At 48.8% G+C, this 13765-nt stretch overlaps 1 protein-coding gene across 1 annotated transcript in view; it reads left to right on the top strand.

Annotated features, from left to right (window-relative positions):
• Positions 1 to 1869: 1869 nt before the first annotated feature.
• CLCN1 (chloride voltage-gated channel 1) overlaps positions 1870 to 13765 on the top strand; it is a 38515-nt gene continuing 26619 nt past the window's right edge. Inside the window, exons 1-7 of the mRNA XM_055808042.1 lie at positions 1870 to 2438; positions 5470 to 5623; positions 6161 to 6292; positions 7829 to 7957; positions 8061 to 8194; positions 8559 to 8636; positions 9403 to 9481. Coding sequence (XP_055664017.1) covers positions 2298 to 2438; positions 5470 to 5623; positions 6161 to 6292; positions 7829 to 7957; positions 8061 to 8194; positions 8559 to 8636; positions 9403 to 9481 — 847 coding nt within the window. The 5' untranslated portion in view covers positions 1870 to 2297. The remainder of the gene's footprint in view (positions 2439 to 5469; positions 5624 to 6160; positions 6293 to 7828; positions 7958 to 8060; positions 8195 to 8558; positions 8637 to 9402; positions 9482 to 13765) is intronic.

Below are 13765 nucleotides of genomic sequence, written 5' to 3'. Positions count from 1 at the left end.
TGCCCGGGTTCATACAAGCCGCAGTTCAGAAAAATATCTGGGACATAGATGTACTCTGGTTATAGCTTCTTGTTCCGTTATCCTCTGTATCTCCTCTACCTCCCCTTTGGGGACAGCCTCCTGCAAAGGGGAGGTTTCACAGCGAGCTCCGGTGTCTTAATTGCCCGCGGCTCTGCTCAGGCTGAGCTGCCTGGGAGGGCTTTGGAGCACTGCAGGCAGGGACAGGGTGAGGGAGAGGGCCGGTGAATGTGGCATTCATAGCGTGAGTGTTTATCCTCACATGACTACAGATCCCCAAACATGAATGCTTAGTTGAGTGGCTGGGGGGTGTGGGAGGGGATGCATTGATCACCTGAATGCTTATGTGATTTAGTGCTAAGAAAAAATCCACATTTGCCACCGAGAAAAACTTCCAGTAGATAAGCATCCCAGCGTGCCACACTGCAAAAAATTGGAGACTGGGTTCCAGGCCAGTGTTCAGGAGTTTCTCTTCTGGAAGTGCCTAAAACACCCGCGGGTTTGCAGCGTCTCCTGCACCGAACTGCCCCATCGGGCGCCGCTGCGCTGGGGTTACCCCGGCGGGGGCCAACGGCTCCTGCAGTGGCCGCACTGAGGCCGAGCTCCACCGGGGTTCAGTCTTGAATCGCCGCCTGCTGCCGAGCGCCAGCCCCGCGGCCCGGCCCGGTTCGGGCGGGCGGCTGGACCCGGGGCGGGGACGGGAACGGGAACGGGACGACGCGGGGCGGCGGGCGGTAGGACCCGGGGCGGGGCGGACCCGGGGCAGGCGGGGGAGCAGCGCGTGCCTCCAGCGAGGCGCAGACCCACCCCGGCGCGTGCCGCCCGGCGTACTGGTGCCCCGCGCGTGTCACGGCGCGGGGGGGAGGGGGCGTCCCCTGCGCAGACAAGGGCGTCCCGTGTGCCCCCCGCAATGTCCCCAGGCGGGCACGCGCCTGCGAGAGGCCGGCGATTGCGGCACAGGGCGCGGCATCCGCAGGTCCGCGGGAAGTGACTGCGCCACGGGAGCGCTGGGACCGGGCCGCCGCACGCGGGACTGCACGTGTGTTCACGTGTGTGCTCCGCACGCAGGCGTGTGCACGTGTGTCCATGTGTGCACTCCGCAAGCAGGCGTGTGCTGGCAGAGCCGGGTGAGCTGCGTCTGTGTGCTGTGCAGGCGAAGTACAAACAGGCATGCTGATGTACACCTGGTGCACACGTGCACAGGGCGCATTATTAGCATGACAACCACCCCGCTGCACGTGCCTTCGCCCATTCCGTGCGGGTAACCTGTAAGGTTTCCTTGGCCGCAGTCCTGTGAGAGAGCAGTTGGCAGAGGGGTCTGGGGCGGTTGTGCCCTTTGTCTTTCACTGCTGGCTGTTTGAGGCGTGGGCTGGAGCTTGGTTCAGGCTGGCTCTGCACAGACCCCACAGCAGCACAATCCTGATCGGCGCCCCAGGCCCTTCAGGTCACGGATGGTCAAAAACATGTTGTCGTTAATGGATAATAAAATAATAATAGTAGTCAGGTGATGATATTAATACAGACATAATTTTGGGCCATTGAGATAACAGTAGATGTATGATAGATGAGGTAATATACATTGGTAAAAATACACATTATCGTACACTGTAGGATTTTGTGGTGTTTTCTTTCTGCATGAGAAAGCAGCTACAGCTATGCCAGGCTGTGCTACTCGGTGCTCGGCATGTGTCCATGGCAGAGAGCTTGCTCAGCAATACACAGAAGGGAGGAGTGGGAGGGATGCCTAATGACTAATTAGGCAACGCAGTAATATAGAGTAACAGACCCACAGAAAGGGGGTGGGGGGGCTCTGGAGGTGTATAGCCCAAGCTCCTGCTGACAGCCGGGCAGACTCCAAAGCTCGGTGAGGTTGTCCAGGGCCATGTCCAGGCACGTTCTGAACATTTCCAAGACTGAAGGTTCCCCAGCCCCTCTGGGCACCCTCTCCCATGCTGAACCACCCTCAAGAGGAGGTGGATGGGGGCACTGTCCTTTTGCACAGTTTCCTTTCTTGCAAGTGATACCTTTTTCCTTTGCCCTTCTCTCTGCCCCTCTGAGAAGTCTTGCTCAGTTGTTTCTGTCCAAGCCCCCTCTCCCTTCAGCTGGTGGGGCTGCTGTTGGAGCTCCCTTTTGCCTTCTGTCCTTCGACTATTATTCTGTTGCTGTCCCCTGCCCCTGGCATGTGCCTCATTGCCCTATGCCTGAGCAGTTGAGCCTAGACTTTTTACTGACATTTCAATTTACTTACGAGGTGAGTTTTGGGAGATTTCACCTTTGAGATGAAATATGGTTACTCTTTTGTGATCCATCAGAAAACAAACCTAAGAAAGGTCATTTCAGAACAGCAGAGTGGCTACAAGGAGGGAGTGAGAGGGATGAGCAGCAGAGCCCAAGGCTGTCTCAGTGGCCAGAAGCAGCAGGTAAGAACAGCATGCACTGGCAGTGCTGGGGGAAGGGATTTCGGGACTGGGGTATGCTGTGGAGAACAACTGCTCAGTCTGAATGGCATGGGAAGTAGCTCAGGCTTTGGGCTGTGAGGGCAGTGTTATGCAGGTGCTGAGCTCTCAGAAAATAGTGCCCAGAAAGGTCTTGAGGCTGTGGTGCTGTATGTATTTTTCCCCTGAGATTCCGTGCAGCTTTTCCTCTATTACTCAAGCAATGAAACTCCCCCATCTTTTTTGAAAGACAGAACCTGCTGGTTTACAGTTAAACATTAATAAATGCTTCCTCCTTGAAAATGAACTTTACCCTGGTTGTGCTTTCTCCCTGGATGTTTTTTAGGGTTCCTCCCCCACCCCTTAGTGGTATTTATACCATCAGCTGTTTTTGCACCATTATCATGGTCTTGCTCAGCATTGAGCCAAGCTAGGCATGATGGTACTTTTTCTGGCTCAACCCTTTAAGTGGTAATTGATATCTTAAAGTTCTCTCCAGTTCTTCTGGTGCTCAGAAACCCCATGTCCCTTGTGTCAGAGAGGGCACATCAGAAGAAGGAACAGTCTTAAGTCCTACTGTGTTATATTTTTAGGTTTACATGTCTTCTAATAAAGTGGATATTTCTTGCCTAACCTAATTTTGCTTTAAGGTCATCCTCTGATTTCCAGATTCTTTCTCTGTCCCACAATCTCCTACCATTTTCAATATTGCCAGAGTCCTGGAGAAGCAAAGCACATGTGTGAAGCATTCTTTAAGTGAGCTGAGACTAACTTGTTCTCTAGGACAGAACCTTCATTTTTGTGTCTGGAGACTAACTGCTTTTCTCCCACATCCTGAGTGTACCATTTTCCAGCCAGCCAGAAGCAGTGAACTAGGTTACCATCTGAGAACTTGTACTATTCATACTGCTATACTGTTATGCTGTTCCACCTGGGCAGATTTGCCCTAATTTGAAGGCTAATTTGAACATCATACTTGGCACAGGTTTGAGTTTCTAGTTTGGATTAAGCTGTATTTGATATAAACCCATCCCTCATGACCATGTAAAGGCAATGGAACATCAGCTGAGGTGATGTGAAGATGCATTTGTCTAAAATCTGCTAGTACTTGGCGTTTCTGGCTGAAACCGACACAGAGAAAAAAGGAGCAGCCTGCTGCTTAGAACTGGGTTCTGCATGTGACAGCTTACCTTGTACATGCAGTTCTTCAGCCTGCTGTTACACTATCCTGTCTGTATTATGGGGGTCAGAGCATGGCCATTCCTCACTGCAAAGAGGCTGCACTGCTTAATTTACCTGAGCGTGTATTGATAATCATGTGGCGTTTAATTAAATTTGTCACCTTCCGATACAGTGATGAATGGAAGAATACTTTCAGATGTTCAAATAGGATCGATTTTTCTAAGAGACAGCAGGTAAGCCACATTAAGAACAAGATTTAAAAAAGCCCAGGTGTGTCTTCTGTGAAAAAAACCCTAGGGTTTTCCAAGGGAGCTATTGCATGTGGTTCAAGTGTCTCTTGAGGAATATATACAAATAAATATACTACTTAGGACCTTCAGTCATATTTGTTATGTGGAAATACGAATTGGTAGAGCACTGAAACAGGTGCTCAGAGAAGATGGGGAATTTCCACCCTTGGAGATGTTTAGGAGTTGCCTGGACAAGGTCTCGAGCAGCCTGATCTGGTTTTGGAGGTTGCATACCATGAGCAGGGGCTTGGACTAGAAAACTCCAGAGGTGCTTTCCAGTGTAAATCTCTCTCTGAATCTCTGATCTATTTGATCTGGGTGGAACAGGAGCAACATCTCCTGTGTCACTTTGAAAGGAGGCATGGAACTGTCAAATAGAAATGTCTCCTAAGCATGTGATGGTGCTTTATCTCTCTCACGTCTTGTCATTCTCTGACTGAAGTGTCTGATTTTGCTATGCAAAGCATTGCTTGCTCTCCTCCTGCCACTTGAACATCTTGGAGAAGCAGGTGTGCTGGGGAGGAAGCCAAAGGTCACCTCCTCGCAGGTGGGAAGTGCCACACTCAGGGGCTGTGCACCAGGTGGTAACCTCACTTCAGGGGAAGTTTGCTGGAGGACGTGTGAGGAGGAGAGGCTTGTTCTCTGCTTCTCAAATGCTTACCTTCCCCTCTGTACTCTGAAAGAGTGAGGTGGGGGAGCTGTTCTTTGGGGAATCTGATAAACAAACATGGGGGCACAGTCAGGATTCTTCGGGCTTCCTTGAGATCTTGTTGTTGACGAGATGGTACAAGTACCAAGTTTGCTGCAGATCTGTGTAAGAAATGGCATTGGTAAGTTAGCTGTCCATTGCAAACCGACTGCAGTTCAAGATTAGCATTTGACCACAAAGGTAGATCAAGTCGTTAGGAAATTCAGGGGAACTGGAGATATGTGTGCATTTAGCATGTTGATTTGGGTAAATAGGGGGAGGAGGTGTGCAGTACCCTGTGATATTTCTGAGCTGATGCTGCTGCTTTTCCTCCACAGGCACCATCAGTCACTATGTGCCCTATTAAGCATTCCTTGGCAGCAGGAGGAACAGATGCAGGACATTCCTGCAGCCTGTTTGATAGTGTAATACTTCTCAAAACCTTCAGAGATGTGCTACAGTGCTACTGAAATCTATGAGACGTCAGCCCTGAGGGTGACAGCCTCGTGAACTATTTTGACCTTTTATACCTCCAGGAAGCCTGCTCAATCTCTTCAGACCACAGCCACCTCTTTTGCAGGATGTTAGAAATAAATTAATATTCTGTGATCATGTACTCCCAAAAAGACAGTGAAAAGATTTTGGAGAGATATGGAAGAGGGAAACGGGAAAAAGAAGGAAAAAAAAGATAAGCTGCATCTGTCCGAGGGTTTCTGTGTCTGTGTCCCAGCTTGAGTACGTTTGGGTCTGCACCTCGGACTGTTAGTAGATCTGCCTTTCCATCTTCAGTGCTGTTTGTGAAGGAGCATTTGCCTCACCTTTTCTTTCTGATCTGTCTTGCTTTCTGTTCCTCTAGCTTTATGGCCAGTACACAGACCAGATAACTGACTTCGCAGAGAAGGAAGCAGCAAAGCTACTGAATAAGAAGCTGGCCCAGAAGAACAATGGAAGACCCCTGAAACGTGACAGTCAAGTACAGATCAAAGAAGAGCACTATTCCAAATGTCAAGGTGGGGACAGTTCATCTTTCACTATCCTATGACCAGATATTGGGTAGGCCAGCCAGAGAGAGATAATTTAATCAAGGCAAAAAAAACAGGAAAATTGTGACTGGGGAGAAGCAGGGAAGGAAGGAAAAGGAGGCACGGTGGTTTGAAAGACTTTTTCATGAGAGCTTTCATCCTAGGAAGAGCCAAGACCTGTCTGGAAAATTAACCAGTCCCAAGTTAATTTTTTTCCACAAACAGATCTCTGCAATGAGAGGAAAAGGGCTTTCTTGTGTCGGATTTTTGCTGCTGGTGCACAAGATGTTAAATTCTGCCTTGTGTCCCCCTCTGCTTTTTTTTTTTTTTTTCCTTGAAACACATAGTATTTTGCAGCACTGTGAAAGAGAGGGATAGGTACCACTCTTTCACACAAAGCCCATGATGCTTCCAAATAAATCCTTATTGTAGTCTGTTCTTTGCATAGGAGTGGAGAGACAGGCACCGGCTTCATGCTTCATCTATGTTCCCTCAGGTTTTTCTGGCTCACTCTTCCCTCCACAGACTGTGCTAGACGCATCCACAAATATGTTACCAAGAAGCTTGGAGAGGACTGGATTTTCTTGGTTCTTTTGGGTCTGGTCATGGCGTTGGTGAGCTGGGGAATGGATTATGCCAGTGCGAAGAGCCTACAGGGTAGGTCCTGTTCAGGTGTTGTGAAAGCACACTGTAAATGATACAAATGTTTTACAAAGCCCAGTGACTAATGTTCCTCCTCTTTTAACATCAGTGTCCCATCCTCACCCCACACTGCCTGGGAAGTTTGAAGTACTTGCAACATAGCAGAGAAGAGGTTAACTAGGAAGAGATTCTTCAAAGGGATGACAGGGAAAGATTTGGAAGTGGTCAGAAACAAAGGATATGTGTATGATAAGTCAAAGACAAACGGTTATTTTTACTCCCTTTCCCTCCTGCTCCCTTGAATATGTATGGACACAGGGGTGTGGTACTGTGGTCCTTCCTCTTAGGCTGATTCCCATCCTCCCCAGGAATATTGAGCACAGGGGGAAGGGGGGAGACACTGTTTTTGATTTTTACTTCATTATTGTTCATTCCAATTTTTATGTATGCAGTGCCCTGCAGTTTTCTGCTACCTGACCACATAGTGCTCTCTCCTTTGGCTCTTTTCACAAAGGTCTCCTGATCACTGCCTTATATCCTTTCCCTGCATTTTTCCTGTGGACCCTCTCCCTTTATGCCAGCTATAACAATTACAAGACCTTTCTGTGCGCCTGCCCCCGTTTCGTGCACACACGACATTGCTCATATTCTGTTAACTGCACTGTTCCTTCGTCCTTCTCCTCGGTGTCCCAGTCCGGACTTGCAGACACCCCCAACCCTTTCCTCTTGGCGCTCTTGGCTGCTGACGTCCACCTGCAGACATTGCAGCTCCTCAAGGGCCCCCATGCTTCAGCCCAGGGCTCCTCCATGTAGAGCTTCCCCACCTACCAGCCGTCTGGCTCAGCCTGCTAGTCTTGGAGAGCCCCTGTCTTTTATACTCCCCGCAGCTGAGTCCTCTGGGGTGTTTTTTTCTCTCCCTCCACCAAGCCTGAGGCTCCTGCTGTGGGGGAGCCAGCTCGAGGGGGGCAGACGAGTGGCACAGGAGCTGCAGTTCAGTTTGGACTCTGGGCAGCTTGTGCACGGTACCTGGCTGAGCGATGGTACCACTGCGCTTGCAGCGGCTGACACAGCTGCCTTCATGCTGCTGCTCTAAAAGGCAAATCATAATCAGAGCTTTTAAGCTAGTTTTTGTGAAGGAATGATTTTTCACATGACTGAGGTGGAGGAGAGGGTGCTAGCTGTTGGTGGACCACTTTATTGTCATCCTTCAGGACCCACATAAGGCCCTCAGGCTGCCAAATGAACAGACCCTGTACAGTGGGTCATTCTCACAGCTGCACGTAACACGCCTCTTCTTACACCACATCTGGGCACAGGAATTAGTAGCGTCTAAGAACAGAGAGCCGCTTCTGTCCCTTCCTGCAGAACATCTGCTTTATTTGGGAACTTGTACTCAAAATGTAACAAGGCTTGTCTCAGAGGCCTCCAGGACAGCATTTCTCAGGGAGATTTAGCAAGGGCAGGTTTAGCAAGTGTGTGATTCTTTGATATCTGCCAACCTGTTTGGAGCAGCTGTGGTTACTGACCGCTTCTTTCTTTGTCTGCCTACAGCCTACAAGTGGATGTACCAAGCGCTGCACCCGAATGTTCCTATGCAGTATCTGGCGTGGGTCACATACCCACTTGTTCTTATTCTGTTTGCGGCCATTTTCTGCCACCTCGTCTCTCCGCAGGCTGTTGGTGAGGGCAGAAGGCATGGCAAGACCTGTTTCTGTCTGTCTCATTTTTCTTACTCCATTTGCCTGCTGGTTTTGTTCATCCCCTCCTCTGCTGTTGTTTTCAGGGTCTGGGATCCCAGAGCTCAAGACTATCATGAGGGGAGTGGTCCTCAAGGAATATCTCACTCTCAAAGCTTTTGTGGCCAAAGTTGTGGGCCTCACGGCTGGGCTTGGAAGTGGCATGCCTGTGGGGAAGGAGGTAAGTATTGCTGTTTTCATGTTCAGTAGTGGCCAGGGTCTGGGAGGTGGGAGAGTTGTCGGTGAAAGAGTCATAAATGTTTTCTTCTTTTTGCCGCCATTCCTCTTCTCAAAGCTCTGCTCTTGCTAGCAACACTTATCTTCAATTGGCCATTTTCCTTCCACTTTGCGAGTCTTGACATAAAAAACATCAAAGAACTCAAGTCAAGTAGACTTTGAGATAAGGAATAAAAAAAAAAATAAAAAAAGAGAGTTGGAGGACTGGCTGAGGTGGCCAAAGAGAAATTGCAAGATCTGCCATGGTTAAGTGGTTGTCTTAGACCAGAGGGTAACTAACCCTCTCTGATTTCCTCCTCCGCTCGCAGGGTCCTTTTGTGCACATTGCCAGTATCTGCGCTGCTGTACTCAGCAAGTTCATGTCAATCTTCTGTGGTGTGTATGAGGTAAGGCACATGTCTCTGCATACAGTTCTGCCATAGGCTCAACTCCTAAGACATGTAGGATAGTATTGGTAGGCCACAAAACACGGAGGAAACATGGATTGACGTTCACTGTACTGCTTTAGAGCAGCAGAATACAAGCTAAAGAAGATGGTAGTGGGAGACCAGATAGACAGTCACATAACTCTGCAGGACCACCAATGTGGCCTAGCAGTTACACAGAAGCTGGTTAGGAATATACATCTGACAAGTTTTCAGCCTCATGATGCTGATACCTTTGCACTGTGATCAGTGTATAAAAAAGTACCTGCAGACAAAGATTAATTTGTCTTTAAGACAAATTTATACAGCATTGCTAATTATAGGCACTGACAACTGTCTCTAGGCTTTTGCTGTTGCAGAACAGCCTCTGCAGGCTGATCACTGTATTGACTGGTTGTATAAAAAAATATATTAGCTGCATATGTAGCTAAATGTAGGAACTGCTTTACATGCAGGCTCTTAGCAGAAACTGGCTGTGTAATGCAACGATGGGAGGTGCTGTTCTACTTGAGTAGATCCTGTCTGTGCATAAGAACCAGATGTCGCTGCTGAAGACCAGCTGCCAGTACTAAAGACTGCACTGAAGCATGTAGAGCCTGCTATTTGTAATAGCAAGGGCTGAATCTGCTGCTGGCTGTTGCTTTGTTTCATTGTTCTGGACCCTAACCCCTGGCTTTGCTCCCTCTAACCCCAGCATGCCCTTCTCTGGCTGCACTCTCTGTTCCAGAATGTGCATAGGCAGTTCGACCTCCTGGTGGTGGCTTGCGCAGTTGGAGTTGGATGTTGCTTCGGGGCTCCTCTTGGAGGCAAGTGTCTTCCTGTGTGTGACATTTAATGCACAACTCATTTAGCCTCTTGTGAGATTTCCTGCACTCAGGAAAGGTTCTCCACAGATACCTCTGCACTCTGGCAATATGAGTTCTTTCTTTTCGCCTCTAACTGGTGGCAGTGGAAGGAAAGGAAGGTTATAGGAAAAGTGACACCTACTGATGTGCTGTTTTCCAATGATGCAGTGTGTTCAGTCCCTGCCTGCCATGGACATTGTTGAACCTGGCAAGCACCAAGGGTTGTGCAGAAAATCAATAAGGATCAAGTAGAGAGCAGAAGTTGAAAACAAAAATTCATGTAAGGAGTAGCAACAGCAAAGGTCAGGAGATGATGGCAAGTGTGACACGACGTGATAATGTGAATAGGAAACTACTATCAACAGTGGGCTGGAGAACAGAAATAGCAGTGTTTAAAGGTTTGGACCTCTCATACAAGAGAGATGTGAAGGGACGGTAAGATGGCCAGGAGGCTGGAGCAATGGTATGTGAGGAGAAGCTGAGGAAGCTGGGTTTGCTTAGCCTAAGGGAGAAAAGGCTAAAGGAGGATGCTCTAACTGATGTCATCTACCACCTGAAGGGGGACTTCAGTGAAGAGTGAAACAGGGCTTTCAGAGCGGCACAGTGCAAGAGGCAATGGGCACAACTTGCCCCAAGGGAAATTCTGACAGTGTATAAGGAAAACACGTTCCCCACCCCAAGGGTGGTTCAGCACTGGCACAGATGCCTCAGGGGGTCCAGGGAATCCCTACCTTTGGAGACGTTCAGGATTCACCTGGACAAGAACGTGATCTAGCCTTGGAATTAGCACAATTCTGAGCAGGGGGTTGGAGAAGACACCTCCAGTGCTCCCTTCCCACATTTCTGTGGTTCCACTGCGAGGAGAAACGAGGAAATTTCTCTCAGTTCCTTCATGTTTTTCCTAGTCTTCTGATTCACAGAATTTCCTTAAACAGCACACATGCCAGAGCCACATGGCAACTTCTTCCTAAAACGGTGGAAATACATCCATAAATAGTCTTTAAATGTTCTCCATTCTTCATTGTGCCTTCATTTCACTTTCCCCCCATGCACTGCCCTGAACCTCTCTCCATGGTTATTGTGCCCAGAAGTTTAAGGAGTTTTTGAAATGAGATGTTTTTTCAAAGTTGGCTTTATTTCTTCCATGCAGTACTTTCCTGTTAGATTTCAAATGGATGCGTTAGCTGACAAATGTGACCGTGGTCTTGCACCAGCAATAACAATGATCTTTACTCTGGTTTGATATTAAAAAGAAAGGAAGGAACATAGTTTGTCAGCTACAAATTAGATGTTCTTCAGTTAATAACTTGAGAAAAGATGTGCCAGGAAGAAAATCAGGTTCAGCAAGAGAGAGGCTGAAAGCTCTGTGTGTGTGGGCAGGGTAGCAAGTTTGAGACAGCCTGAGCTGAACCTGAGGCTTCAGGGCAAAACCTGTAAGTCTGCCAGAAACGCTGAGAGGAAGCAGGTTCAGACCCCAGGACTAGAGCACCGTAAGGTGGAGCCTTTGGTAGTACGCAGGAGAGTGGTACCTCTCAATGGTAAAAAACCCATGAAAAAAACCTAAACCAGCCCAACACACCTTCCATAACACACTCCGCGGTTCTTGTTTCTTTCTCCATACCTGGAACTGATAGTCTCAGAGACTGCAGGACACATTGTAGGTAGCCCACTAGGAGAGGCTAGAGAAGAAAGGTCTGAGAGGGGAGAGGTCTGATTGCTGTCCTCTGCCGCTCAGGAGAGATTAGAGAGGCAAAGTAGCCAAACTTTACTCAGAGAACAGTGAAAGAGCAAGAGACAAGGGCAGAAGCAACAAGGGAAATTCTGTCTATGCATAAAATTAATTTCTCCCCTTGCCCCTAAAGTGGCTCGGGGTGGCACAGGTGTCAAGAGGGGCTGGGTAATCTCCAGTCTTGGGCATGCTCAAGGCTCGACCTTGCACCCTCATCTGAGCACCCTGATCTCACCTTTGTCAGCCCACCTCTGGGTGGTGAGTTAGAGAACCAGCGTTCAGGGGTGCCTTCCAGGCCAAAACCTGCTGTCAGTCTGTGGTAACTGTGCTGTGGGAACAAATGAAAGTTCTCACAGCTTTTATAGCCTTAGTTGGGTTCCTCTGAGAGATACACACCAAGCTGCTGAGTGGGATTTCCATTACCTGGGAGTCATTTAGTCCTGAGCTGACCTTAGTCCAGGATGTAGCTTGCAGCTTCACACCATATTGCCCATGGTGCAGAACTTCGTGGTGGTGTTGCTGGGGAACGCCACCCTGTGTATTGATGAGGAGCCCTCAAAATGCATTTGAAAAGCCAGTTTAGCCCTTGGCAAGCAAAAGGTGCCCAGTCTACTTTTTCTGGGCGCACTCTGGTACTCTTTGTTTGCCTGTTTATTTTGGTCTGTCTGGCTACTCCTGTGCTGCTGCCCAGCACCAGCACTGACACAGTGCTGGGTCCTGGGAGATGCCATGTGCCACGGGCTGTTCTCAGGGGTTGCTATAGGTGTCTCTCTTGTACCCTTCTTCAACACTGTCCCATCAGGATTTGTGCCTTTGAACAACTCAACCTCTTACCGTACTGCAGGCCATGTCGTGTGTATCCTTGGTTTCCAGCTGTTAACCACCATGCTGGTGGGCTATAATGCAACACTCCCCGCTCTTCCAGACACTTTGAACTGAAACCCATCCCCATTCTGGACACATCTTAGGACTGTATGGGCACTAATAGGACCTAGAAGTTACCTGGGACAAAACATGGGTAAGGACACCTTGTTCTGAGTCAGGGACTGGTCATGGCCCTTTTCTGTTGGGCTGTGCAGGGATAGCCCTGGGACACCTCCTGGCTGAGGCTCTGTCAGTCACCTTCTGGCCTTAGAATTCATCCTGGTCACTCAGATTCCCACCGTAACACAGGACCACCCTTTCTAGGAACTCTCATGGGATATCTAACAGGCTACTGTGGGAACACGCAATAGTGGAAAGTACCAAATGCACAGGCTTCTAACGCTGATGCATTTTACACCACCTAGGATATAGACAAAATAAAATTAAATAAAACCTCTCAACCCACCTTTCAGCATTCTCAGACACTTCAGGGCCAAATCTTGCAGAAAGAGTGGCAGAGCATTTTCTCCCTTTCAGCAGCTCTGTGTCTTCCAGAACTGTCTCAGGAGAGACTCTCTACCTTTTATACCTCCCATTTCCCTTTATTATTTTGGCCAGGACAGCACAGTGCTTTACGGGCAGGTCTGTCACCCACTGACCTCCCCGGGGTGACAGGACCTTCAGCACCCGCCCTCACTTGGCTCTGGGCACGCCTGTGCCCACGGCTCACAGGGGAGTTCTGAGGCACTCCTGGCACATGTGCATCCTGACATTCCCCACCAAAGTGAAACAGATGGAGCAAAACATACTTATGTGCCCTCCACCCTCTGGAGGATTTTCCACAAGACTTTTCTTCTACAGGGACAGAAATGTGCATGTTTCAGTGAAAGATGAGATGACGCCCTCTCCACATGTGTCAAAGAGGTGATGCCAGGTGTATGCCTGTCTTGTGCCAGGTCTTGTCTTTTGAATATTTTGAGGCCATCCAGAAGGGAGAAGCAAGATAAATATAGCTATAACTCAGACGGGTGACAGAGCTGGGTGACATCATGTGGCCATACCTGCCAATTCTGTTACTCACTCTCTGCTTTCTTTCCTCTTTCTTCTCTTTGTCTGTATCCCTTTGTCTCTTTCACCAGTAGCAGCCATATTATTACACGGATGTCCTGACCGTGGGTTGCGCTGTGGGGGTCGGCTGCTGCTTTGGGACACCACTTGGAGGCAAGTGGCTGTTCTGTTTGCTTTTTCTCAGGTACCAAAATTCTCTCCTGCCTTGTCCTTTTCTCCTCTCCCCCTTCCTGCACTGCACTTTTGATCTGCCATCTACTCTGAACAAGGCAGCTTACCTTGAGTGTTACCAGCCTCCCCAGCATCTCTGACAGCCCCTTTCCCACATGTTGTCAGCCTTTGGAGGCAAGAGGGGAAGGCTCTCTAGAGCAGTGGTCTCCAGGGTGTGGCGTGCATACCCCAGGGGGTGTGCAAGATGGTCCACTGCGATGTGGAAAGGAAATGCTGGAACTTCTTTTTTTTTAATCTTAAAAAAAAAAAAAAAAAAAAAAAGACGTACACTAAGCTTTACTAATATTTAGTGTACATATTGGCAGTGGTGCCCTCACTCTGTCCGTGTGTCAGACGGCCACTTGTCACATCCA

This window comes from Falco peregrinus, chromosome 6, assembly GCF_023634155.1.
Source record: "Falco peregrinus isolate bFalPer1 chromosome 6, bFalPer1.pri, whole genome shotgun sequence".
Lineage (NCBI taxonomy): Eukaryota > Metazoa > Chordata > Aves > Falconiformes > Falconidae > Falco > Falco peregrinus.
Note: the sequence above shows the minus strand (reverse complement) of the source record. Positions and strands in the feature narration are given on the sequence as shown.